The 26,597-nt window shown below is 37.9% G+C and overlaps 1 protein-coding gene across 1 annotated transcript in view; it reads right to left on the bottom strand.

Annotated features, from left to right (window-relative positions):
• Positions 1–22,561, bottom strand: part of ITGA4 (integrin subunit alpha 4) — a 96,498-nt gene extending 73,937 nt beyond the window's left edge. The window contains exons 1-2 of the mRNA XM_072612549.1: positions 20,530–22,561; positions 19,880–20,001 (exon numbers count right to left, since the gene is read on the bottom strand). Coding sequence (XP_072468650.1) covers positions 19,880–20,001; positions 20,530–20,726 — 319 coding nt within the window. The 5' untranslated portion in view covers positions 20,727–22,561. The remainder of the gene's footprint in view (positions 1–19,879; positions 20,002–20,529) is intronic.
• Between the last annotated feature and the right edge of the window lie 4,036 nt (positions 22,562–26,597).

Here is a 26,597-nt window from a genome sequence, read left to right as displayed (position 1 = left end):
ATGTTTTTATATATTTATGTTTGTATATATACACATGTATATGTATACATATGACAGATACGCGTATTTGTATGTGTTCATGTATGTATATACATACATATATAGGTATATAACCTGTACATGTACAGATTGTCTTCCCCCATAGAAAGAGCAGAGACTATGTCCTTTGTCCTCTGTCCTGAGCACAGTTCCTGACACATCAGAAATGCTTGCTTTTGTTTGACTAAAGTATTCACAAGAAGAGGTTGTTGGGAGTATCTAATCCTACCTACCTTTGTCAATACATTTACAAGACACTCCATCTCCTATTTCTGTATGTTTTCATGCCTGGGTATTCCTTACTTAGCTCTGTCTTATAAAGTCTCTCTTTTCCTTTAAGATGCCGCTCTGTCACCATCTTCTGCAAGAAGTCCTTCCTGACTCCTCCTCACTCCTCATGCCTCTTTCAAACTACCTTGTATTTAACTGCTTTGTTTGTATTTGTTTGGTCAGCTAGATGGTGCAGTAGATAGAGCGCTGGCCCTGGAATAAGGAGGATGTGAGTTCTAGCTGTGTGACCCTGGACAAGTCACTTAACCTTGCTTGCCTCAGTTTCCTCATCTGTAAAATGAGCTGGAGAAGAAAATGACACCTACTCCGGTATCTTTGCCAAGAAAATCCCAAGTCGAACCATAAAGAGTAGGACATGTCTGAAATGATTCAACAACAAACATATTTGTTTATTCATTTTATGTTTGTGCTGTATGTATTTATGTGTCTACAATGTCTCCCTCATAAGAATGTAAGCCCATTGCAAGTGTGAATTGCTTCACTCTTTATCACATATTCCTGGAGCCTGGTGCATAGTAGGTGCTTAACATGTAGATTGATTCTTCCTTCTATTTCATTTCCAGAGAATGAAAGAAGAGTTACCATAGAAAGGCTGGGTAAACTGGTGAGCTTTCATTATTGTGGTTTTCAACTTAGGTTTTATATCATATTGATCCATTTTAATGTTCACTTCCTTTTCAATTTCATTATGCCTGAATCATTAGGCTTCCCACACTGGAGTCACTTTTCCTATAAACCTGGCACGGCTAGTTAGTGTCTGAGGCTTAATTTCCATTTAAGAAAATTATTCTGCAAAAGGGTCCTTAGGTTTCACCAGAATGCCAAAGAGATCCACAAAGGGGACACTCACACACACACACAAAGGTTATGAACCTCTGGATTCTAGAGGAAACAATTCACATTTAGAGTGCTTGGTTACATGTTTAAGGATAACATATTAGAGATGTGATTCCTTCACAATGGTTTTTTTCTCCCTGCCCCTCAGGAGCATAATCTTGCTGTATGAAGGCTGGAGGATGAGCCTGTATTTGTTTGTTCTACAAAAAGATGTCAAGGGAAAACAACCAAACCCTCAAACACAGCTGCCCTGAGCAAACAGTACACAAAAGCCAATCATGTAGCCATCAAGGAACAATGCAATATGGTTTCACAACAGCATTATTACATAAGTAAATAGGTAGGAAATTCCATATGCAGGCAGAAGCTGTATTAACCACTTATTGATGTGCTTCTTGATTTTTCCCCAAAGACTGCATGTAATTTTTTATTGCATGACACAGAAAAAGGCAAAAAAAAAAAAAAGCGTTTAAAGAGCTATAATTTAAAGGAGACATTTTTACTTTGCTTTTCTACAAAGAGCAATGTTCTGAGTGGAAACAATCTCTGTGCTAAGATCAGGAATGGCAAAATAGCAACTCAATGTTTTCTGGTTTCAGTAAAAATTTTAAATATAGGGAATTATAACTAAATTTGATGGTTGTAGCTACATGATGCCAAAAACAAAATTATTTACATACTGTCCAATTTCTACTAGCCTGATTTGTTCATCCAATCACCCAGTAGTTTGATTCTCAAGAAGAAAAAAATTAACTTATAAATTCCTATTATAGAATAGTTAAATCAATTCTCTCTCTCTGTCTCTCTCTCTCTCTCTCTGAGAACACAAGAGAGAGTGCTAGAAGGGGCCTTACAGGTTAGTTTAACCCCCTCACTTTACAGGAAGAAAGCAATGTATTGTAGCAGAAAAATCACTGGCTCTGAAGTCAGTTAAATCTCAACTCTGAGTTCCTGGGGAATAGGGATTTTTTCGCTTTTTGTATTTGTAGTCCCAGTGCTCGTCCCATAGCAGGTACTAAATAAATGTTTATTTATTTACTTGTGTGACTTTGACGAAGTCACTTAATTTCCATAGGCCTCAGTTCCCCCTCATGCAAAATTAGAGGTTGTACTAGATGACCTCTAAGATCCTCTCCAGGTCTAGGTCTATCATCCCATGAAACTGAGACCCTGAAAGGTATGACTTATCCAAGGCCATACAAGTACCCCATGGTAGAACTCTGCTCCTCCAATTCCAAACACAGAACTCTTTCATGTTGTATCACTCTCCCCCGAACTTCAAGTAGCTTAAAATACTTTAAGGATATCTTCCCCTCAGAATCTCAATACCTTTTACATGCAAGTCAAGACTTCACCTGTGTTGTCACTGGTCCTCTTTGAAAATGAAGGCCAAACAACAATAACCTTTGCAAGGAATATACAGGAGTGACTATGGAATCCCCACTCAACATCCTCAATGATTTTACAAAAATATGATCAGTAAAATTAAAAAAAAAACCTTTAAAAGCTTCATATTATTTAGTAGGGGAAAAGTTTTTATTATAATTAGAGTAATCTAATTAAGAATAGTCATTTCTAACTTGAAATATATTCCATAGGCATGGAAACAGAGGATAATACCCTAAGAATTCAATGTAAGATCCTTAAAGGAAAGAATTCTATTTCTTTTCTGTCTTGGTTTCCAGCACACTATAGGAGCTTAACAAATACTTGCCAAACTCAAAGAGGAAACATGAGAATGTGCCTCCCTTTCCTCTTTGAAGAGGTAGGATCCTATGGTTGTGGAACACTGCAGAAACCATCAAACTCAAGTAATGTATGAGTTCATTTTGCTGAATTACTTCACCCCATTTTCTTCCCTTTTTTAAGGTGCGGTTCTTAACTTCTCTGTGAGTCATGGACCCTTTTGCAGTATGGTAAATCTATGGGTCCCTTCTCAGAATAATGTTTTTAAATAAATAAAAATAAAATGTATGGGATCAAAAAAGAAACCAATCATACAGAAATACAGTTAACCAACTATTAAAAAAAAAAGTTCACTGACTCCAGGCTAAGGAGTTCTGCCATAAAGTATAGCTCTCTGGGAAAAAGAGCCTGGAAACATTGATGTCAAGACAAATGAGATCAATAAAAACTTTAAAAAATAAATATATGTGCAATTGCATTTATTTGGACAGCCTGCTAAAATATGCTGGTATCGATTTTATTTTCATGGGAGAAAAAACTGGACATTTTCAGGACTATAGATGTCTTCTTCTGCTGTTGCCCTCATCTCCCCTCCCTCTCTCCCATTTCTAGAGTATGACAAAAATTGCCAAGTCTGTTTCTGAATTGTATCAGAACTGAAAAAGCCTTATTTCAGTTTGAAAGAAATATTTATAGGCTTCTGTCTCTCTTGGTTTCAACCAGAATGAGAAGTAGAAAGCCAAACGCTAAGCAGAATGTTATTCATGTGGTAATGTAGTACTTCTGATTTGGCCAAATCTGAAGATTATTGGAAATGTCAAGAGAAAGCTAATTTTGTTAAATTTTCCTGACAGAGGAACATAAACAAACTTAGATTATCTTCATATTTTATCCAAATGCCATGTTGAAATGATTTATAACCTGATTTTCAACGCGGTTTATACTTAACTCATCTAAACTTCTAGTAAATCAAATCAGCTTTATAATTTAAAAACTACTTTACATGGCTTAACATAAAAGAGGTCAGCAGAAATTAACATGTGATAATTTTCCCTCCTTTTATGGAATTGGAATGACTAATTCTAAGCACAGCTGAATGTATTTTCCTAGTAGACATAGTTACACACAACTATACTCTCCACAGCTCATGCTGTAGATAAAACCGATAGATTCTCATTTCTCCTTCAAAGAAAATGTGAGGCTGTTTACTTACTACTTGAGTTCTTCTCCTCTGCCTTGTTCAAATCTATGCAATTATTATGAGTAAACACTTCTGAGAAACAGAATATAAAGCACGCTACTACTAGGGCAGCTTGATATGTTCATCCTGGCTCCTTTCTGGGAAGCTCTGTCCTGTGGTTAGGTGGCAGCATCACAGCTCCAATTCCAAGACAGCTATTTAAATTTTCTGGACTCCACTTTCCTTCTCTGTTAAGTAAATGGATTCAACTAGATATCTAAGATCGCTTCTAGTTCCTCATGCCACCATGTACCATACATATCTCATACCATCATAGAGACTGCAAACTATTACAGAACATAAACTCCTTAAGGACAGGAGCTATTTCACATTTGTCTTTTATTTACAGTATCTAGCACAGTGTCTACAGCAGATGTTTAATAAGTACTCATTTACAGATTTACATGCATGCAATAGTTGATAAGCATTTACTGACTGGCATGCTTTCTTATACTTGGCACTAAAAAGCTTTATATTGAAAGGAACACAGATCATGGAGGTGTACCTGTGTACACCTGAGAGAGGTTTATTTGCTATTTTGAAAATTCTTTCTTAAGATTTTTTTTACTAAGTTATACATTTATGACATCTTCTCATTTCTCACCTGGTTGCACCTGTCTGAGACTTCTCTGACTTTTCCATCATACCTCAGGAAGCTCATTATTGGAAAAATCTCATCATCCTGCAAAATCAGCCTTAGTAATATACCTTATCTCCATCCTCTGTCCCTCTCATTAGAGAATGGAGCTAGGTATTCCATGATCTCCACTTAAGGAAGGAGCTCAGCTCAGACATCTTCTCATTTCTCACCTGGTTGTACTACTTTGAAACTTCTCTGGTTTTTTCCCTTCATGCGTCTGTGTCAGGTACCTCTCCTCACCCCTCACCTCTTGCAGTATTTTGTGGGTAGTGTTCCCCCATTAGACTATAATCTCCTTAAGGGCATAGACTGCCCCAAGTCCCCATAAAGTAAAGAATAATGAGGAACAATAAGGATGTCTAATTGAATGTAAAATCCTTGAGGACAGTGATGGTTTCATTTTTGTCTCAGTATTCCCTAGCACCCAGTATGGTGCTGGTCTAATAATTTAAAAGTCCTTAATAAATGCTTATCGGATGAGTGATTGACCCTCATTTCCAAATATCTAGTCCACTTTTTAAAATAATATGAGGTTTAATTCTATTAATACTTACAGCCTCCAAGAGTTTCCTCTAATATATTTACAAAGAACAGAGAGGTTGAAGGGGAAGTATTCTTATTTCATATTTTTTCATGAAGCTTACCACTCAAGACAATCTTATAAGGAGAGGCAATGAAGGTAGATTTATTTTTGCCTTGTTGAGAGAAAAATATACTTTGTATTGGCCCACGTCCTTATTCTTTCCTTTCTATAAGTCCATAATTGAAGATGCCATAAAAAATGCCTATGGCTACGCAAGTTGGACTTCTGATAGATGAACTCAAGTAACAGCATCTTGATGCTAAATCAACCAGCAGAGGGAGCCCATAGTGTTGTATGAATAGGCAACACTTTAATGACCTCAAATAATAATCTGTATGTTAATATGACCCTCCTGGAAAGTCTCACAATTTTTTTTATCCACTCTTTATTTCTAACCTTAACCTCCTAATCACTCTAATTTTGGACATTTCCCTAACATCTAATAAAACATAGTGATAGATAGGTAAGAGATTTGTTGCTAATTAGCTCAAACTAATAATGTAATAAACCTAAATAGAAACTATGTTAGACAGAAAACATACAATTCCTAAGTTGAGTTTTGGCATAGGAAATTGCTAAACTTATTAGACTAAAATTTTGAAGTTCCTTTTCGCTAACTTGGCTATTAGTTAGCACAATTTTAAATATACTACAGCAAGTAATCAAATAACAACTCTAAATCATAAGTATTCTCTAATGATGATTAGAGAAATCAATGGATTTCAATGTCATATGTAAAGAATGTCAGATGACAGACCATTAATGGCTAATTATACCAACTTTACATGAGCTAAATTTCTTATCAACATAATACTACATAAAGTCATATAGTTTGTTCCATTATTTGCAGCTAGAAGTATAAATATTTTCACCATTCTCTCCTATTTAGAGAGGCTATTCTGGACCTGGGCTACCTAACTTCAAAATGGAAGAGATGAGTTTATGGTCTGAGGCAATCTGGTCTAAAGGACCACTAGGAATCCAAGTCATTTTTGAAGTTGATTCAAAGTCTCAACAATCCTTCTAAAGTATTTCTAAGTACGTGTTTGGATCTGAAACTTAAAGATCTCCAAATCCTGTAAGACAACCCCAATCAAGAACTAGCTAGCAATAAAGTATAAATAATATTTCTGTTTGGATGTGCCCAGGGTAAATACTACTTAAATTGGGCATAATTTTGAAATGATATCCTTTAATTGTATTTGTATGAATCATTCAAACATTTATTCAGACTTTAAGATAGAATTAAAACCATAACACTATAATATCTCCAATATTAGAAAATTAAGTATAACTTCTAATGATATACTCCAATGCATGCTCATCAATGCATTTATTTTCTGTAATAACAAAGGTTCCACTCTATGCATGCCTTCCCAACAGTGTGACACTCAGCCGAGTCCATTTCTGCTTAATCTTCAACTGCTCTTTGCTATTACTGACCTTTCTCTGTATGGCTCATGCAGCATCCTATCTCCCATCTCCATGACTTTCCAATGGTCATCCTACATGTTTGGAATGTATACCTTCCTCATCTCTACGTCATAAAATCTCTCTTATTGACTCAAACTTGAAGTGTCACTTTCTACAAGAAAAATTTATGATCACCCAACTATGAACACCTAACCAACCCCACCTCCCACTTTGTACTCAATCAACCTCTATTTATTCTCTTGATATGCAAAAATACACACACATATATACTTAATATGTATATATATCTTCGTCCTCTTCCCCTCTCACAGCCCTTTCTCCCCTTATGGAATGTTAACTCCTTGAATAGATTCTTTAATTATTTATATTTGTATCCTTAGTGCCCAGCACATTGCCTGGTACACAATAGCATTTAATGCTTGCAAATTGATTCAATGATGTCCATACATAAGTTAACCATAGGATGATAAGCTCACATTCCATCTCTTGGCTCTGGGCATTTTCTCTGGCTTTCTCTGATGCTTGGAATGCTCTCCCTCCTCTGTTCTAATTTCTGGTCTTCCTGGCTTCCCTTAAGTCCCAACTAAAACCACACCTTCTACAAGAAGCCTTCTCCAAACCCCTCTTCATTCCAGCATCTTCCTTCTGTTAATTATTGACAATTTATCCTGTATATAGTTTGCTTTGAATATATTTGTTTGAATGACCTCTCACCCATTATATTGTAAGCTCCTTGAGGGCCAGACTGCTTTTTTGCTTCTTTTTGTATCCCCAGTGCTTGCCATAGTGCCTGGCAAATAGTAGGCACTTCATAAATGTTAACTGAATTAACAAAGATACCAGTGGATCACATGGACTGGCCATCCATTATCCCTCACTCTCACCACATGATCAATCTATCTTCCCCACCCCCAGTTCAATCATACAATTCTTTGATGAGATCTTTTACTCAGCTTCTCTTCTATTGCTTCTGTGTAATATATTACAACCTCCTCACACACACCATTTGCCTCTCTTTCATTGTCCTCAGGGTGATACTCATTTTCTATTCTTTAGAGAACGTATTTTTCTTTGACTTGCAGCCATATATAGAGCAAAAAAAATACTTATATCAATAAAATGTGCTTTTGTTTCAGGTATATGTTTGCAAACATTCAAAGAACTATGATTTCACAAAGGCAATCTAGCCCATTCTCATTCTCCTATTCCATCCTGCATCTAACTCCTTGTCCAAGTAGAATGACTATCCCAAATAAGAAGATGAACAAATTTATAGGTCATCCATCTAACAATATCTCATAGTCTGGACAACAGACATCCTTCATCCATTTCATTTTCATGTGTAGATAGATTATCTAAAACCTCCTGAGTGATCAGCTGGATCATTAACCTTTGCAGTCCTCTGGAACTTAATGCAGTTTGAACCATGTTATCCACAAACAGGAGCGTATGTTAAGACATTACCATCTACAGCAGTAGTTTTTAGCCTTTGCTGTGTTATGGATCCCTCTGGCAGTCTGTTAAAGTCTTTGGACTCTTTCTCAGAATAATGTTTATAAATGTATAAAATAAAACATAGAAGAAACCAATCATCTTGAAATAAAGATATGTTTTTTTCCCATTCAGGTTCATAGACTGTGAGATCTATGGATGCTAGGTTAAAAAAAAAAAAAAACCTCATCTAAAGGGAATCCCTCTTTGATCTGGATCATGTATTATATTTCCTTTATGATAATGGTGGACACCTTTGTGAAGTATATACTTGAAAACTCTATGACTTTTTGTGATGTAAATAGTACTGCTTATATGTCTGTATAAGTATGATGTGCGGTATATATTATAGGGATAGAGAGTGGACTTGTCACTTAGAGGGTAATAGGAACTCTCTAAATGAGGATGCTCCTTTATCAATGTAGGTCAACAATTTATAGTCTCAGAGAATTGCCCAAAACACAGAGGTTAAGTGACTTGTCTAGGATCACAGTGACAGTGTGACTCAGAGGCAGAACCTGAACCCAGGTCTTCCTGGTTCTGAGACCTGCTCTCCTTCCACTATATTATGTTGCTTCTCTACATATATAACCTATTTGAGGTGCTTTTAAAAATAATATAACAATTCCCAGCCCTAGAAAATGAAGGGGTCAAATTCTTAATGCTCAGGATACCTTAAATTTAAGCCCTCTCTTGAAATTAAGTATACTGTCAAAAGGATTTATAAAGAGCATTCAAAAGTGTGTCATATTTTTGGTATCCTTGAAATAACCATGATCAAAAAGTACAAGATAATCTGTTGGCATTATTCAATAGTAGGCAGTTCTCACTTAAAATATTATAAAAAGTTCACAAAACTACAATTTAAAAGTGACATAATGACTTTGAGCAACAAAGCTGCATTGAGAATCTAAGAAAGAGGATATAGCTTAAAAGCACTGGAAATCCAAAAGCCAGCTCAGAACTCAACATCACTCTGGCAGTTTGTCTCATCATCCTTTATAAGTGTGGAATGTCAACTCATAGAGGCCCTGAGGCACAGACCAAGGTGAAGAGCGTTGATATCATCTGAACCTTCTCAGTTACCAGTCTGACATACTGAGGTGTGGGGTAGAGGGAAGGTAAAGGATGTGAAACATACAATGATGTGATCATAAGTATTTCTTCAAAAAGACAAAATCCTCTATCTTAATACAGATTCTAACAACTAACAATAGAAAGCCCTACTCTAGAAAACCATGATGATAATCCAACTTTGGAATGAGAAAAGTAAGAAGATAATGTGATGAGGTTGATGCAAGAATGATAATAATATCTTTTCAAGATTGTGTAATTAAAAAAATGGTATTTCCTATTTGTAACCATCATAAGGTTTCCCACAGAAGATTCTTTAACTAAAAAAAGATATGAGACCCTTGAGATTATAATGTATATATGTACTGCACATGTGTAAATACATATATATATGCATGTGGATAGAACATATATATCCATGTAATATTGTAGTTTGCGTGGATGTTTGTGCACCTGTATGTTCCGATACCATAAAATTTCCATGAGTTTATTGCTCTGGTTATTTCCCCCAATGAAGCAGAGTATAAGCCACCCATGCCTGCCAATCCTGTACAATCCTCATCAATGTCTTCCTATGGGAAAGGTACCTACCCAATGTGGTGAGTGCCATACATATGTTTATATAAGCATATGTATTTGCTTATGAGTAAACACCCATAGATATCACTATCCATTACTTGCTGCCTTCCTGAGTCTGGTTCAGTTCCATCCAATTCATGAACTTCCCTGGTTCACAGCCTCAGTCCTCCTCAAATGCTTCATTGTCTCTCCCTCCTCTCCTTTCCCCATAGGCATACATCTAATTAGTTATTTGTATTTTTAAATTCTACCTCCATAACATCTCTTCTCTCCTCTACATGGCCTCTATACCAGTTCAGACTCTTATCATCTCTAACCTAAACTACAACAGTCTATTAGGCCTCCCTGTTTCCCAGCTTCCTCTCCAGTTTCTTCTCTGTTAATATGTCAAAGTGATATTCCTAAAATGCTACTCTGACCATGTCATTCCCCTGCTCAAAAAGTTTCAGTGGCTCCTTCCTGCCTCCAGGATAAAAAACAAATTTCTCAATGTGATATTGAAAATCTTTTCCAATATGGCCCCAATCTATCTTTCCAGGCTTCTTTTAAATTACTTCCCCCAGTCACTATTTTCCAGCCAAACTCTCCATCCTCTTCCTCTTTGCTCAGTCTGTCCTCCGTATGAATAATGCTCTTCTCCCTCACATCTATATCTGGGAATCAGGTCCTTTCAAAGCTCAGTTCAGGTGCAACCTTTAAGAGGCCATGTCAGATCAGATAGCCCTAACTATCGGTGTTCCTCCCCTTCAATGTATTTTCCATATATTTTGTATTCACTTATCAGTGCAGACGTTGTTTTCTTCCTGCAGAATGGAGGATGCTAGAAAGCCAAGCCAGTCTTCACTCTGATCTTTGTGACTCTGTCACCTAGCAAAGCACTCACTATATTTTCTGTACAAATAAAATACATTTCAGATTGACTGCCTCTCTCAGTGAGAAAATTTCTGTTTCCAAGTACTCTGAGTTTTACATATGGTACAGGATGTTACAACTGGAAAGGAATATCAGAGATTGTCTATTAAGGAGGCAAATTTCTTCCCCTCTTCACTCAGATTCCTCCCAACCCCCACAACTCTCCCACCTACTATTTGGTCCATGTGGTTTGACTTAAAGGGCCTTTGTGACCCAGAACTGATTTGGACTTATGCAGAGGTACTGCCAGCTACCCAGCATTCACCCCAAACACAATGAGCTTGGGCAGAACTGGCCCAGCCAAACAAACACAATGAGCTATGTGCCAGTTTTCCAATACTTAACTTCATGGTTGTTGCCAAAAGGATCTATTTTTTAATCATTAGGGGTGTCATCCAAAGTACAAGAGAATGATCAAGCAAGTATTAGGCAAAAGATGCAATCTGGAATGTATTGCAGAAAACCATCAACAGAAAACTAAAAGGAATGGAAATTCTATCCCTTGAGAGTCGTAATTTGGTAAATTGCTAGAAAACAAAAAGCTCAGTGAGTTGTGCTACCCTAATAAATGAAGATATTAATGTGCTCTCTGCTTTAGGGTTGGGTGACTTCAGAAATGACAGATCTACAGGAGTCAAGAGTCATTTCAAGTCTTAAAAAATGAAAACAGGTGAAAGTTTAGAAAAGGAATATGTCTGCAATTTCATCAGCAAGACATTTGCCTTTTGGAGACAGAACTAGTTAAGTTAATCAGATGGAAGTAATTACTGCTTTAATAGTAACCTCTCACATTTTCCGAATATATTCTACTACCTAAAGGGGCCAAGGTCTCCCAGTGCATCCTGGGCCATCTCCAGTCATCCTGATGAATATCTGGTCAAGGGATGCAGATGGCTGTGGAGAAGTGAGGCTGGTGACCTGCACAGCCCTCCCTCACTCTAAACAAAGTCAAGGGCAAGTCATGTCATTACTTCTCTGATGGCATGGTCTTCTTCAGCAACAAAGGATGAACACAACAACAATAATAACTATGGAAATGAAGAGTTTGACTCAGAGAATAAAATTTTGAGGTGGAGGGCAGTGGGAGGAAAAACATTAACAAAAAGTACCTTCTAATGAATCATAATTCACAGAATTCTAGAATTAGAAAGGACATTAGTCACGCTATTCATAAGCATTTATTAAGTACTTACTATATGCCAGGTCTATCCAATCCAGTGATATAAGGCTCAGCAAATATAGGGATACTGGAGTAAACAGTAAGAAGGTAAGAATCCTATTCACCTGGGAAAGTTCCTATGGGAATGCTTGCATGTTGCTTGATAAAGGGAACAATTACTCAGAGGACAACAATCAGAAAGTTCATATGACCATAGCACTCTATTTTGGTTAAGTGAATTTCAGTGACAAATACAAGAAGATGCTAATGCTCTTTTTGAACCATAAAAGTTAAATTGTATTCAAGTCTTAATTCTCATGCTCTTTTTTTAAAAAAAATATGAAACCCCTTCATTAATAAATGCAGTGCTATATTGAGGTTATCCCATTCTGCAGAAAGGGAAATTTCTGACCTATCTCTTATAGTAAGTCTGGTAAGAGCACGAAAAATAATTTCTACATGACAAGCACTATAGCCTAATGTTTAGGGAGTAAGTCTCCAAGTCTTTCTTAGTTGGACCTGGGTTCAAGTCCCATTTCTGATATATGCTGGTTACATATCCCTGGATGAGCCACACAACCTCTCAGTGCTCTAGACAATGCTCTAAGATCATAAGCTGCCATGGAAAAGTGGCAACTGGAATTGCTAGTGTTAGGTTTCATCAACTGAAGAGTTCCTTATACCAATGAAATCACAAGTCTAGCCCCTATTATTCTTATTTAATATTTTCATATGTAAAAATTAATTAATGCATAAGTATACACAATAATTATTAATAATAATGACAATGTTTTTTAAAAACAGGGCTTCTTTTATTTTTCCACTTTGGAGAATGATTGATGATCAACTCTATTCTGTGGAGGCCCTATGTAAAATTCAGAGGCTTAGTTATTATTTAACCTGAAGCAGCTATCCTTCCCTTCATGCTAAACCCAAGGTTACATGTCAGAGGGCAAGACCACATGTCACCAGAGCTGAAGAGATGTCTCAAAGGATGCTGCCTATTCAGTTTCTCCAGTGCAAACCTATTGGGCCAATGTGAAGGGGAAATCTTGAATGCTGATTTCATGATCACTGATACATCACCAATTACTATGACAGTTTGTATTGTGCAGAGAATAGCATATTTCTCATTTATGGTGCATTTCAAATGCTGATTTTTTATTTATACATTCTACTTTTTGCTTTTGTTGCCTAACTTTCCTTTATTTGTTAAAAAGAATGGTAAGTAAATACAGCTTTTATAGTATTTGATTCATGGCTTAATGCAGAAGCCTGGGATTGAGAAGTCCTTAGAATCTAGTCAGTTCTTTTAGGTAGGATATATGCAAGTCTTTCAGGAAAAAAAAATGAAGATACAGTCAGCTTCTGAAATAGCAGTGGTTTGGCATTTCACTCTCAAAACCTCCCTTGTATTTCAACATGAACCTTTCACAGCACAGGGTAAGAATGTTTCTTCTTTTCCGACCTTAGTCAAGAAGTTGCATTATAATAAGAAAAGACATTTCGTTTAAAAGTTACATGGTATTTTACTTCACTTAACTAGCATAAATTATTTTTAAAAGTTAAGAGGCCAAGAAATGCTTTTAATGAGTTAAATAACAGGTTCATTTGTTTACCCTTTTAGGAGATCACTAACTGGAAAATTTATTCAAAGCCTCAAAGTTCACTTTGATATTTTAATGAGTTAAATAAACAGCAATAATGATAATTGATATTTATCTGGCACTTTATATGTATTGAAAATTACAACCCTGTGAGGAAGATCCTATGGCTATTGGCATCCCCATTGTACAGGTGAAGAAACTGAGGTTCAGAGATGTTCTGTCACTTGTCATACCCTTCTGATCACAAAGTTGTTGTGATTTCCAGTGCATATACAGTGCTAGATAAATATCGGTTGCTATTATTGTTGTTGTTTATTTAACTCATTAAATATCCAAGTGAATCACACAACGCTGTCACTTTTCCCCTGCATCTTTCAAAACTCTATAAACACTTTGATCACAGAAATCACATGCTGGTGAGTTCTAAAAAGTACCTTAAAAAAAGTTCAATAATATTTGACTGGCAGCTGATGAAAGTTGATCATATTAAGAGAGAAGAAAATGCAGGGTAATACATAGTTATAATTAAAAGATTTTCTGGGTCTAATTCTCCCTATAATCACAGTCAGGAAGGATTTCTATGATTCTAGGACTTCTTTAATTGCCATTTATTTCCATTCTTTCTCTTTTTTTAATGTTAAATGTGCACTGATACCATTTGTTTTTTATATCATCTCATTTCTAAATTTATCTCTTCCTCTCACTACCCTGTGAACCATCCCTTGTAACAAAGAGTAACAAAAGAAAGAAGAAAAAGCGCAAGGGAAGTTCAGCAAAACCAGCCAACATATCAACAGAGTGTGACAGAATATAAAGTGTTTCACACCCAAAGTCTCATACCACTGGAAAACAAAGGGGCTGTGGGGAGGAAGATGGCGTATTTTTTCAGCTTTTTTTTTTTTTTTTTTTGCAGATGCCATTTTTGAAGGGCTTAAAACTCTTTCCCAACCTGTATGAATTAATCTCAACCAATATTCTTGCTCAGTATTATAACAAAAATCAAGATTTTATTTCATTATTGTAGTTACACTTAATATTGTACTTTGAGCATATTTTCTTTCTCTCATGTTCCAGGAAATATCATCTATCTCTGAATAATGTTACAAAAAACACCCAATCAACCATTCTCTACTTTTTCTTTTTAACCACACCTCCCTTTTGGCATTTGGCCAACTTTACAGAGACCTTTAAATTTCTATTTCTTCTAACCATGACTTTTTAACCCTTTCTGTTCTACACACTGGTTTTCTTTACCTTTTTATATTCCTCGCATATCATTGTAAAGTTCTTCTTTTCTTGCTCTCCACCAACTGCATATGTTTATAGATCTATCTATCTATATTAGTGTATATGTGTGTATATATGTATGTATATGTATGTAAGTATATATATACATATATGTATGTATGAATATTTCTTCCTTATATGTACTTTGGTTCCTACATAGGTCTTGATATTCAGCATTTTAATTCTCTTCTGAATACACCCTAGGCATTTTGTAGAGCTCTGTCCTTCGGAGGGCAATCTTTTGGTCCTAACACCCTCTGACATATTGCACATGCAGGTACAAATCTCACTTGAAAAATTAATCCTAAAATAACACACAAAGGTCATTAGTGACCAAAGCCAACCTTCCGGCTTGTTCATCCCTTATTATCAGTATCAGACCCAGAACACTCCCCATTCATTTATGTCTCACTCTTAATTCACCCTATCTCTCTAATCTAGTACATTAAGATTTAAAAGTTGGGAGAGAAACTTAGAAATATCCAATGCTATCCAATGCAGCACTTCTCTTCACGATGTTCTGATATACCTCCCAGCCTCTTGAATACTTTCAGTGATAAAAACATCATTATAGGTAGCCCATTTCAAGTTTTTGCCATAAATTATCATAAACTGTTTTGTGTTATAAATACATTGAGCTTTAATGTGTCTCACTAAAATTTCTATCCAGTTGTCCTGATTATATCCTAGGGAACTCTTCAGAACATCTCCATTCCCTGAAATGACAGCCCTTCAATTATTTGAGAAAAATCATCATGGCCCTCTATCGTTTTCTTTTCTTTTCTAGACTAAATATTTCCAACTGGAGATATAGCTTTATTATACACAGCAGAAAAAGCAGTACATTTAAAGTTCAAGTACTCGGGTTCAAATCTCAGCTCTGTCACAACTACCAGCATGATCATGTAACTTCTCTAGGACCTTAGTTTCCTCATCCATAATAAATGACTCCTGAGTTCCCTTCTCTATCATTCTATGATCCTTCATTAAATTCTACATGATATGGTCTCCAAATTTTTCATCAGTCTGGTTCTCTTCCCCTGGCAAAACTCCAGATGGCTGGTAAGGAGAGGAGAAAAGAGGAGAAGAAAGGGGAGGGGAAGAAAAGGGTGATGAGGGAAGGGAAGGGGAAGTGAGGGGAATAAAGGAGAAGGAAGGAAAGGAAGGAAGGGAGGAAGGGAAGAAGGAAGGAAACGGATGAGGCAAAGGAAGGAGGGAAAGAAAAGATGGAAAAAAAGGAGAAAAGGAAAGAGAGGCAGAAGGAAGGAATGGGGAGGGAAGAAATGAGGGAGGGAAGAGAAGAGAAGGGAAGGAAGGAGAGAGAAAGAAAGGGAAGGAGTAAAGGAAGGAGAGAGGGAGGGAGAGAAGGAAGAAAAAGGAAAAGAGGAGGAAAGGAGCCTGGGAAGAAGAGAGGAAGGATTTACTAAGTACCTACTATGTGCTCAACAAATAGTAAATCCACTAATCTATTTCTATTTGCTATTTACTATACTATTTATGATTTCTTAGTAAAGAGTAAAGTATTGGTATTTATTGCCATTCTCTCTCTCTGTCTCTGTGTCTCTCCCTCTCTACTTCCTTCCCTCTCCTCCTTTTCCCTCTCCCTCTCTCCTTTTTTTTTAAAAAAAATCTCTTCTTCTCACTATCCTGTGGACAATCTCCTGTAACAAAAAAGTCATAAAAGAAAGAGGAAAAAAAACTAGGGAAGTTCAGCAAAACCAGCCAACACCTCAATGGAGTGTGACAGAATAAAAAATGTTTCACACCCATAATCTCATATCTGGAGAAAAACAAAGAGGGGTGGGGCAAATGTGTGTATATATATTTTTTCAGCTTTTTTTTTTTTGCATATGCTGTTTTTGAAGGGGCTTAAAACTGTCCTCACCTGTATGAATTAATCTTCACCGCATCTCTAACCAATATTCTTGCCTAGTATTATTGCAAAGATCAAGATTTTATTTCATTATTACTGTTATTATTGTTAGGTTAACTTAATATTGTACTCTGAGCATAGAACATTATCCTTCTCTGAATAATGTTACAAAACACTCAATCAACCATTTGCCATTTTTTTCTACCCATACCTCCCTTTCGACAATTTACCAAATTTTACAATGCCCTTTAAATTTCTATGCCTTCTAACCTTAAATCTTCCCTTTCTTCCTTTTTCCTTGCCTTCCTCCTTCCCTTAAAAGAAAGCTTCTCTTCTGAGAGTTTTACAAATATTATCTCATTGATCTTCATGACTACTCTGTGAGGTAGATGTTATTATCATATACACTTTATTACTAAGGAAACTGAGGAATACAGTGATTAAGCAATTTACCCCAGGTCCAACAGCCAGTAATTTATACTGTGCTTTTCCAAGTTACCTTTCCAAGTGTTCGTCCTTAGATAGCAGATTAATCTCTTTTCCCCCAAGAAAAGGGTCATTTAATAAAGTACTAAATGGATGAACAAGCAAAGGGTAATGCTATTTCTTTAAAGAGGTTTTTCCAAATAATAATGAGATGGATAACCTCGTGTGACTCACCAGATAGTTCTAAAAGCAGTTCCAAAACTAAAATGCCAAAGCTATCTTCTGAATGGAAACATCACTGAAATACCTATATAGTTTTCAAAGCTAGAAAGACAATACTCATTTTGTACCTAATTTCTGGTATTAACTAATGGTGCTCATATAGCTTTAGTGCCCCTTGAATACTCACCTCTGTATAGTCTGAATATACTATACATATATTCATGAATCCCATTCAATCCAATCTCACAAGCATTTATTAAGTACTCATTGTATACAAGGCATTTCAACAAGCACTGATGACATAGAATACAAGATGAGTCACCAACTTTACCCCCAAGAAGATTACTTTCTTTATTGAAGAAAACTCTTTCTTGCCAAATATGGCAACTCAGTCATCTTTAAATTGGGATAGGGACTGGACTTGTCATTTTCTTGGTATGGGACTCCCAGATAAGAAAACTCCCTCTACTCATGTAAGTTGGCACATTCTCTGCAACTCATTTTTGATCTTAGAAAGTTTACTAGGACACTATGAAATTCAGTTAACTTGTCTAGGGCCATTCAACTATGTATCAGAAGTTGGGCAGAATGGATAGAGAGGTAGCATAGGGTAGAAATGAATTGAAAACTGACCTCAGAGCCAAAAGACCTGTGTTCAGACACTGCCTCTGACACATCTTAAAGAATTTCACCAAAACTCAACTCTTCACTGAAGTCTGAACCCTGGAGACAGCATGCGTCAACACATAAGATTTAGAAAGCATGTTCCTCATAACAATTCTTTGAGTAAAGTATTATCATCTCCATTTTTACATAGGAGGAAATTGAAGCTCAAAGAACTTATCCTTTGTTCAAGGTCACCACTATTAAGCCTTTGGATCAGAATTTGAACCCAGGTCTCTCTTTAACACTGTTCCCTTTATACATGAGTATAAACTCAGCAATGCCTAGTAATCCCTACTTCTGATAACTTTCTCTTCTGAAGTGTATTCCTAAAATTGCCACTATATGTTTATAATCTCTGCTCATCTGGGTAGGCAAATATACATATTTAATTCTAAATTCTGAAAAGTGTATTGAAAAGTGAACCCTTCCTCTTTCAGCTGATCCCAGAATTCCTGGGACATCATGTATTTCCTATTCCTAAAAGGAAACAGTTGCTGTGAAGCTATGATAGCCAAGGCCAAACCAAGACAATAGGAAGTTTTACTTATTTTCCTCTGAGCTCTTGTCAGCTTTTCTGGTAGATCTCTGAGTCATAAACAATCCTTCTCCTTTCAGTGTCTTTTTCTAAAAAACAAACTTGTCTTTTTGAAGACTTTATTGAACAATTTCTAGTTTCTTCTTTATCAGGCTCCCTCCTCTCAAAAACTGTGCACAATGAAAAAATATGTTTTACAAAGTAATTCTATTATTATATATCTAAGGAAATATTCTGTCTTTTGCCTTTGGGAAGGTAAGATTGTAAAAGTGGAAATGGTTCTTACTCTATTTTTAAATCCCAGTCTCCACCTCAATAATAAGATCCCAAACAGCTGTAGGCATGATATTTTGGAGCTATCACTGAATTTGGTTTGCAAGGGAGATTCACAGCATATTAAATCTATAATACATTCTTCAACTGGATGCTTTATCATTTTGTACTATGAAAAAAAAGCTTTTGGTTTGGATCTTCCCATCCCCAAACTAAGGAAAGATTTCTAAAGCTGTCATGATTCAAAGAAACAACATTCGTGAAAGCTAACTACAGAGAGAGAGGTGATTTTGAGAGAATTATTGGTTTCAATATATTGTGCTGAGGAAAAAAATTAAATTTAACACCACTCATGACTTTGCTAGAGATGCATCAAGTTTCTTTTAATTACATTTCTGAGGGGCTGCCAACTTTGGGTATTGCTTTGTTGTTAATTTTTGTGAAGGGGAAATACTGCTTGTGCTTGTACCAAAACTCTGATACTAAATGAGATGTGCTCTTAATTCTAAGGGCAATTTTTGATCTGAGTTTAAGCTTGTTCTATGAATAAAGTTGAGTGATCGAAGGGTGATTATAAAATTAGCATTCTAGGCTTGGAATGATCCAAACTCTACTGTCACTTTCAGGAAGGTTTTAAGAATATTCCACTTTATGTCTGGGCTCATTTCAAAGTATGTTGCGCTAAAAAACTTTACAAAGCATGTGCCTGGGCTGAAGGAGCATTAGCAAAGGAAGAAGGGGTCTCTCAGGACTTGTCCTTTTAAATAAAAGATATCTTCTTTAATATCTTCTCTTTTCAGTAGCTTTGAAATTACTATCTGGAGCAAAAGGCAAACCTCACTGCGGGTGGAAAAACGAAAACTTCTTGGCGGTGTAAGGGGGAGGGGCAGCGAGGGAAAAGGGAATCCCAGTGATTCAATACAGAAGTGTAAGTTCTAGGCTAAGTGTAAGTATTACAACCAATTTCCAAAGAAATCGTTTTGCTTTCAGGTACAAATGAGTGGCAATTCCCCTACTGAACTCACCCAGCTGGAGCTGTTCGCAAGTCCGGTTAGGGTTCTCTCCAATCTTGCATCTGAAAACTGCACCGGGGTTGACCACTGAAGCGTTGGTTTGCCAGTTGGCGGTAGGGGCTCCCACCACAAGCCTAGCTCATGGAACACACACGCAGGCGCAAAAACAGAAATGGTAAAAGATCATCCCACACATTTTGCTAGGCAAAATCGGGGGTGGGGGTGGGGGTGGGAGAAGCACACAGCTCTACAACTCCGAACTTTTGACTCACGACTCAGGGTACAGCAACCCACTTTCTAGGCTCTTAATAGGCTCTCCTTAACGCTTGTTGATTGACTGGCTCCCCACCCTGCCCAGTGTACTCGCTTCTTAAGATGCCCAATGTGCTTACCTCCTACGGTACCCAAATTAAGCGAGGTTTCTACAGAACCACTCACTCCTCCCCCACCCCCGCCTCTGGGCGCTTCAACTTCAAGAAAAGTTTACTCCTAGCCAAATTCATCAGGGAACCGCCTGTCAACGGCCCTGGCACTGCAGGATGTCTGGCACTTCTGAGCGCTTTCCTCCTTTGAGAGAAAAAAGTTTGAAGCGGGGAGTCACTTCAAGGAGCGGGTTTTAAAGCCTCTCCGCAAATGGGAAACCCTGAGACATTTGCACTCACCATCTGTTGTCCCCATGGCCGTGCAAGACGACCGAATAGCCAAACAGGGTCCCTTTGGGTCCGTTAAAGAGCAGCGGGTTTTCCGTGTCCAAGTTGTAGGGATGGATCCTTGGAATCCGGTGGCAGAGAAGGATAATCACCGCCTTCCAGATGACCACTCCTGGGGGCCCAGCCTTTCCACTTTCTTTCCAAGCCATTCTCTCCCTGTCCGGGACATCCAACAAGCCGCACACAGCTCAGAAGTTGTGCTCGAATGAGCAGATAACAGCGCCCCAAGATACCGCGTGTCTCCCTACGGCTCCTCGCCACCAGGCACACAGACTGGCTGGCAGGGGTGAGGGGGGAGGCGGAGGAGGAGGAAGTTCACGGCGGGCGGAGCGTCCTCAACCGCCGTAGGTTACTTGGGCTTTTGGATTCCTCCCGCCCAGTTTCTGTATCGAGAAGTTTGGGGGCTCCCGCCTTGACTGGTTGACAGGACTGGGTGGGTCCAGGGGTGTGGTAGGGAGTTGGAGCGGTGTGAGGCCGCGAGTCCCCGCTAGTCCACGGGCCCAAGGCCAGACTGGCTGCAGAGGGCGCTAGGAGATCTCCGTAGGTCCAGATGTTCCACGCACCCAGCTGCTCTGCCTTCCTATCAGATGGGGATGCTTAGACTTAGATCTGGATCGCAGGGGGAACGAGAGAAGTTGAATCCCGGGGAGAGTTTTGTTTTTCTCCTTCTGCGAAGAACTTCTACTGCGTACAAAGCCTGCCCAGCTTTGCTGTTTCTAGAAACCCAAAGATTGGGATAGAAATTCCGCCTCTTCCAATGAATAATTCTCTAGAAATTCTTTTCTTCAGGAGTGAGCAGCAAGTCCAAAGGAAGGCGAACGGGGAAACGGAGAGGGAGGATTCACACAGGTACCAAAAAGCAAACAGCAACGTTTCTGAGAACAATGCTTGATGTTAAAAAAAATACCCACTATTTACCTTAATACACCCACTCCCATTTCCGTACCCCTCACTTACACTTCCCTCTTAGGCCAGTCAGTGGTGTTGGGGTGGTGGGGGGAACACTGAGTGGCAAATGCTGCCTATTGAAAACTTTAATCAAGAGTGGAGCTCTCTAGACAAGTTGTCAGGGTTGAACTTTCTAACTTCGCAAAGCTGAAAACAGAGTCCTGCCTAGGATTGCCTAGGCACATGTCTTTCTAAATATCATCCACCACTAAGTTATAGGAATCCAGTTTAAATACCCTGCTACTGGGCCTCCAAATAGACCTGACTTAACTTACTCTTGTCTTCAGAAGAACAGATTCTGTTCAGGAACAGGATTGTGAAATCTTCATCGGTCAATGAAGAACAGCTCCAGAAGTGATGAAAATTATATATTTGTCCACTTTCCACTTATTTGTCAGTTGCCATATCAATAAGATTTGAATGTGAAATCTTCACCAAAGCAGTGCAAAAGAAGACTTCCTCAATTTGTTTATTTGGTGGTATAAGTATAAATGATCAGGTTGAGTGAGTATAAATTGTCAAATTAAACAAACCTGCAAATTAGTTCTTTTTCTCTGAATGAAGATGAACTGATACAAATATGTGATCTCATAAATTTTTATTTGTTTTGAATAGTCCTGCCAGCCCCATATTGATTTAGAAAATCATAAATTAACATTATCTATACTTTATTGTAGTTTTTATTTATTTCATTAAACATTTCTCAATTACATTTAATCTAGTTTGGACTCTGGCTTGGGAAGCATGTTGACATCTTTGGTGTGGGAAATATGTAAGAAAATTTATCCTCCAATCTTTTCTGTTTTTGAATTAATCCAGGTGCCAATCCCATCTTTGTTCTTCAAGTAAAGCCATGATTTCCTAAAATTGCAGGACTTTTCAACATGAGGTCCTTCAGCTGAAGGCATCTGCAGTCCAGAGGTGCCAGATCTATTTTCACAGCCTGAAGTTTTATACATTCTGAGCCACTGTGTTGACCTCTGTATTTCTTGTTTTTCTCCCTTTTATAAAACCTCAGTGAAATAAAATCTACTTAACAAAACTCATCTTGCAGTATAGATAAGATGACATACGTTACTTAGGTTAGGATTTAGAAGGGTGGTTCCCTGCTTCCGACTTTCCCCAGAAAACAGATGGATTTAACTAGGTCCAGGTGATCTGCTGCCTTGTTATGTGAATAACTTTGCTACCCTGCTGACAGATGGGAGTAGGGCGTCTCCAAGGCCACCATCAAGATTTCGTAAGCACATTCTTTCCTTCTTCCTACATTAGCTCATGAAGTGGTACAGAGATTCCCCTCCTCCATCTAACCCTTTCTTCCCCAAATCAGGTTAGGTAGAAAAGGTAAATGGGAGAAGACATGAACAATTTATGAAACTGTGGGTTCACTTTCAGATATGACTTTTTAACATGCAAGCCATGCAAGAAATAGATGCTCTCCCTACCCACCCCACCTTTTCCCCTTCCTGGCTGAACTCTGACACCCTGATTCCCAATTCTTATGGAGGAAATCCAGAGCTATTGGCTGGGGCCCCACACCAGTTTTCAGGCTCTCTCTCTCTCTACTTCTCAAAGGTGGTAACATCTAGAAGTCACCCTGGAACAGACCACCCTAGTTACGTTTCCCCTACCTTGCCAGGCAGATAAGGTCCCTTAGATGAGCAGAAAGTCATCAATTACAATACTTCCTATAAGATAGAAGACAACCACAGAGTGGACAGAACACTTGACTTAGAGTCAGCAAAAGTCTTAGTTGGATCATGCCTCAGATACTTAATAACTGTTATGCTGGTCTAGCTATTTAATTTCTCTCAGTCTCAGTTCCCTCATCTGTAGAATGGATATAATAATACCCGCACCTATCTTACAGGATTGTTGTGAGGATCAAATGGGATAATAATGTAAAGCACTTTTCAAGACTTAAAATGCTACATAAATGCTGGTTGTTACTATTATTGCCATCAACCCTTCCACTATGTCCTCTGGAAATCTGTCAGGCCAATGCACTTTAAAGATTCCTAGGTCTTTACGTTGGCCACACAGCTGATATATGTTGTCTCACCCAATTAGAATGTGACTTTCTTGAGACAAGGGAGGGGCTGGCTTTTCTATTTGCATCTCCAGCACTTAGCACAGAGCTTGGCATATAATAAGCCCTTGAAAACTATTTTTCCTTCATTCACTCACCTAGGAACTGTCAGTGTGTATAACAGCAGAAGTTTTGCTAATAGAAGCACCAGGCCTGACGTAACCTTTCTAGCAATTTAGAAAATTAACTCAGTCTTTCCAATCTTAGAATATCATAAATTTAATGTGATCCCTACAAAGATCTGAGAATGGCTCCTTTTAGCCTTATTAATGGTAGCAAGATAGAAGCAGATCTGCTGAAGTCTTCCTTTAGAAAGATACCCAAGGAATGCATTTAGAAGCCATGACTGCCTCTCATAGCTTTTTAGGGGATGAGGATCTGGCTCTGGTACAATGAGATATTTGAGCTCTTTCCTAAGTAATTTCTCCTACACTTTGTGGTTTGGGAATTCCTTATTACTGCAGTCAGAGAGCTGAAAGAAGATTCATTAGCTACTAAACAGTGTCACTGTTCATTTCTGCGTATTGGTCTATATTTGTTAGGGTCACTCATCCTTTTGACAAATATTTGCTGTGATTGTTGCTGTGGATGGGTTAAAGAGACATGGACTGTACATTCCCTTGAGGAGTTTGTATTCAAATAAAAGATCATTAAGAGCATAGGAATTAGAGCTAGAAGGCAGCTCTGAGGTCATCTAGTCAGGCTCCTCAGGAGGAATGAGTGGAGAGAGCAGGGAAGACTGAAGAAATAGTTAGACAGGTAGAAAAAAAGGTGATACAGGGTGATGGAAGTCAAAAGAGGATTTTCAGAAAGGATGGAGTGGTCACATGCTAAAAAGAGTTCAAAGAGGGTGAGTAAGGAGTATTTTGAAGGACATTTGGGATCTATAAATATTTTCAGTGGGATGGAGAGTGGACAGTAAGTTTTTGAGAGGTGAAGAAGTCAGTGGATGTTCAAGAAGTGGAGATGATACGAATTGGCTAATAATTCAAGAAGACTGGTGGTGACTGTAGCTCAAGAGGTTAAGAGACTCAAAGAAAGTTTGTTTTGCATTATAGTATAAGGGATACCTAAGCAGTGATACAGAAGATGCACAAGAGAAAAGGGCTGAGTAAGGGACCACCATTCTAGAGAAGGAAAGATAAGACAGGGCAGGTTAAGAGCAACAGTAGAGAGTAGAGAGGTTGGTCTTGAAATGATCAGGTGCATGAGCACACACCCACACTCACACACACCCCTTTTCTTTTAAAACACAGGGGAAGGAGAAGATGGGCAAAGATACAAAGAAAAATTAAATTGGATAGAAGGGAGTAAGGATGAGATGTATTGAAACAAAGAGGAAATAAGCTGAAGGAGCTTAAACCTTGTGACCCCATCTTTTCAGTAAAATACCAGGCAAGATCAACTGCTAATAGAGGGAGTAATGAGAAATATTTGACAATTGATCCTCCTGGAAATCTTCTAATCACTCAAGAAGAAATGGATAAAAGGAGATACACACACATATACACACACAACACACATATATATGTATATACACATACACAAACATATACAGATTCATGTATGTATATGTATATATGCATATGTATCTATACAATATTATGTCATACAATAGGATATATGTCATGCAATGTGGTAAAGTGATTATATCCTCATGCTACAGCAATCTTATTTTGTTTCCTTCCCTCTTCCCTCTGACCTTGCCATCTGGACTCCCTGGAAGAGACAGGAACAAGCACTGACTAAGGAATACATGGAGTTGTGTAGATACCATCACTCCTGTTGGCCAGAAGCTATGGTACCTTGGAGAGGAAATGAACAGAAGCTAAGACATCTGGATAAGTTCACATCCCAAAGCCTAGATGAAAGTTATTGAAGGTGAAGAACTATGAGAGCAAGCTACTAAAGTCACCAAAAGCACTAACAGAAAAGACAGTGAAGAGGAAGTCTGTGAACCATGGTTATGTAAAAGAACCAGGCTCTCATACCCAAGGAGATGCTTTTGTTTTAATTTTCTTTTCAGATAATTTTGCATTTCGTAAGTCAGGTGTAAATACTAAACTTAATTCTTTCATTCAACAAATATCAATATTCAAATGTGTATATATTTACATGAAATAACATTCAAAGCAGAGTCCCTGGTGACTTCTGATGGCCAAGGCTCTGTGACTTTTGCAAAGAACATTCTGGGGTTGGGGAGAAGGGAAGGAAGAAGGAGGGGCTCAGGCAGAATATTCTCAGAGACTTCCTCATCCCCATTTGCAGAAGTCCCTGATTCTGGAGAAGAGACAAAAGGAGCTCAGCTAGACTCACACATTCAGAAGATGCAAAGGACAAAGGCATTATAACTCCCCTCATACCATTCACAGGAGTGCAGAAATATCATAATTAAAGCATATATACCTGGGTGGGTAGGTGGGATGGGAGGTGAGAGCGGCAATGATTGGTATCTAGCCAAGCTAGTGAATCTAATCTGGAGTTTCCTTTATTGCATTCTCAAACCCAAAAGCTATTCAACACACAGAAATCAGGACAGGTTTTCCCATAATAAATTAGAGCCTTCCCTCTCTCTGACCTTGGGCAGGTTTTTCATCTCTTCAGATCTCAGTTTCTCTTTCTATTAAGTGAAGGGGTTGGACAGAATGACTTCTATGGCCCCTTCCAATTCTGACATTCAGTTATATTCAGTTTCCCTTAAGTACCCAAGCTACACCCATCCGAAGTAAAAAATGGTGAGGTAATCATTTCATTGGGTGTGAGCCCTAATTTCAGTAGCTATACATTAGTGAAAGATTCTCAGAGTAAGTCTTCTCCCTTCCCCAACTATAGTCTTTGGTTTTGTCTCTATTTTCAAACTCTGCTTTTCTCTCTTCACTAACATGCAGAGACACAACCCTTACCCTCAAGACGTTTATAATCCTAGTAGAGGGGAAAAAAAGACATTTTAATATGTTTTCATAAAAACGATAATGTCAATGTG

Source organism: Notamacropus eugenii, chromosome 5 (assembly GCF_028372415.1).
Source record: "Notamacropus eugenii isolate mMacEug1 chromosome 5, mMacEug1.pri_v2, whole genome shotgun sequence".
Taxonomy (NCBI): Eukaryota; Metazoa; Chordata; class Mammalia; order Diprotodontia; family Macropodidae; genus Notamacropus; species Notamacropus eugenii.
The sequence above is the reverse complement of the archived record's forward strand: the minus strand, read 5'-3'. Positions and strand labels throughout refer to the sequence as shown.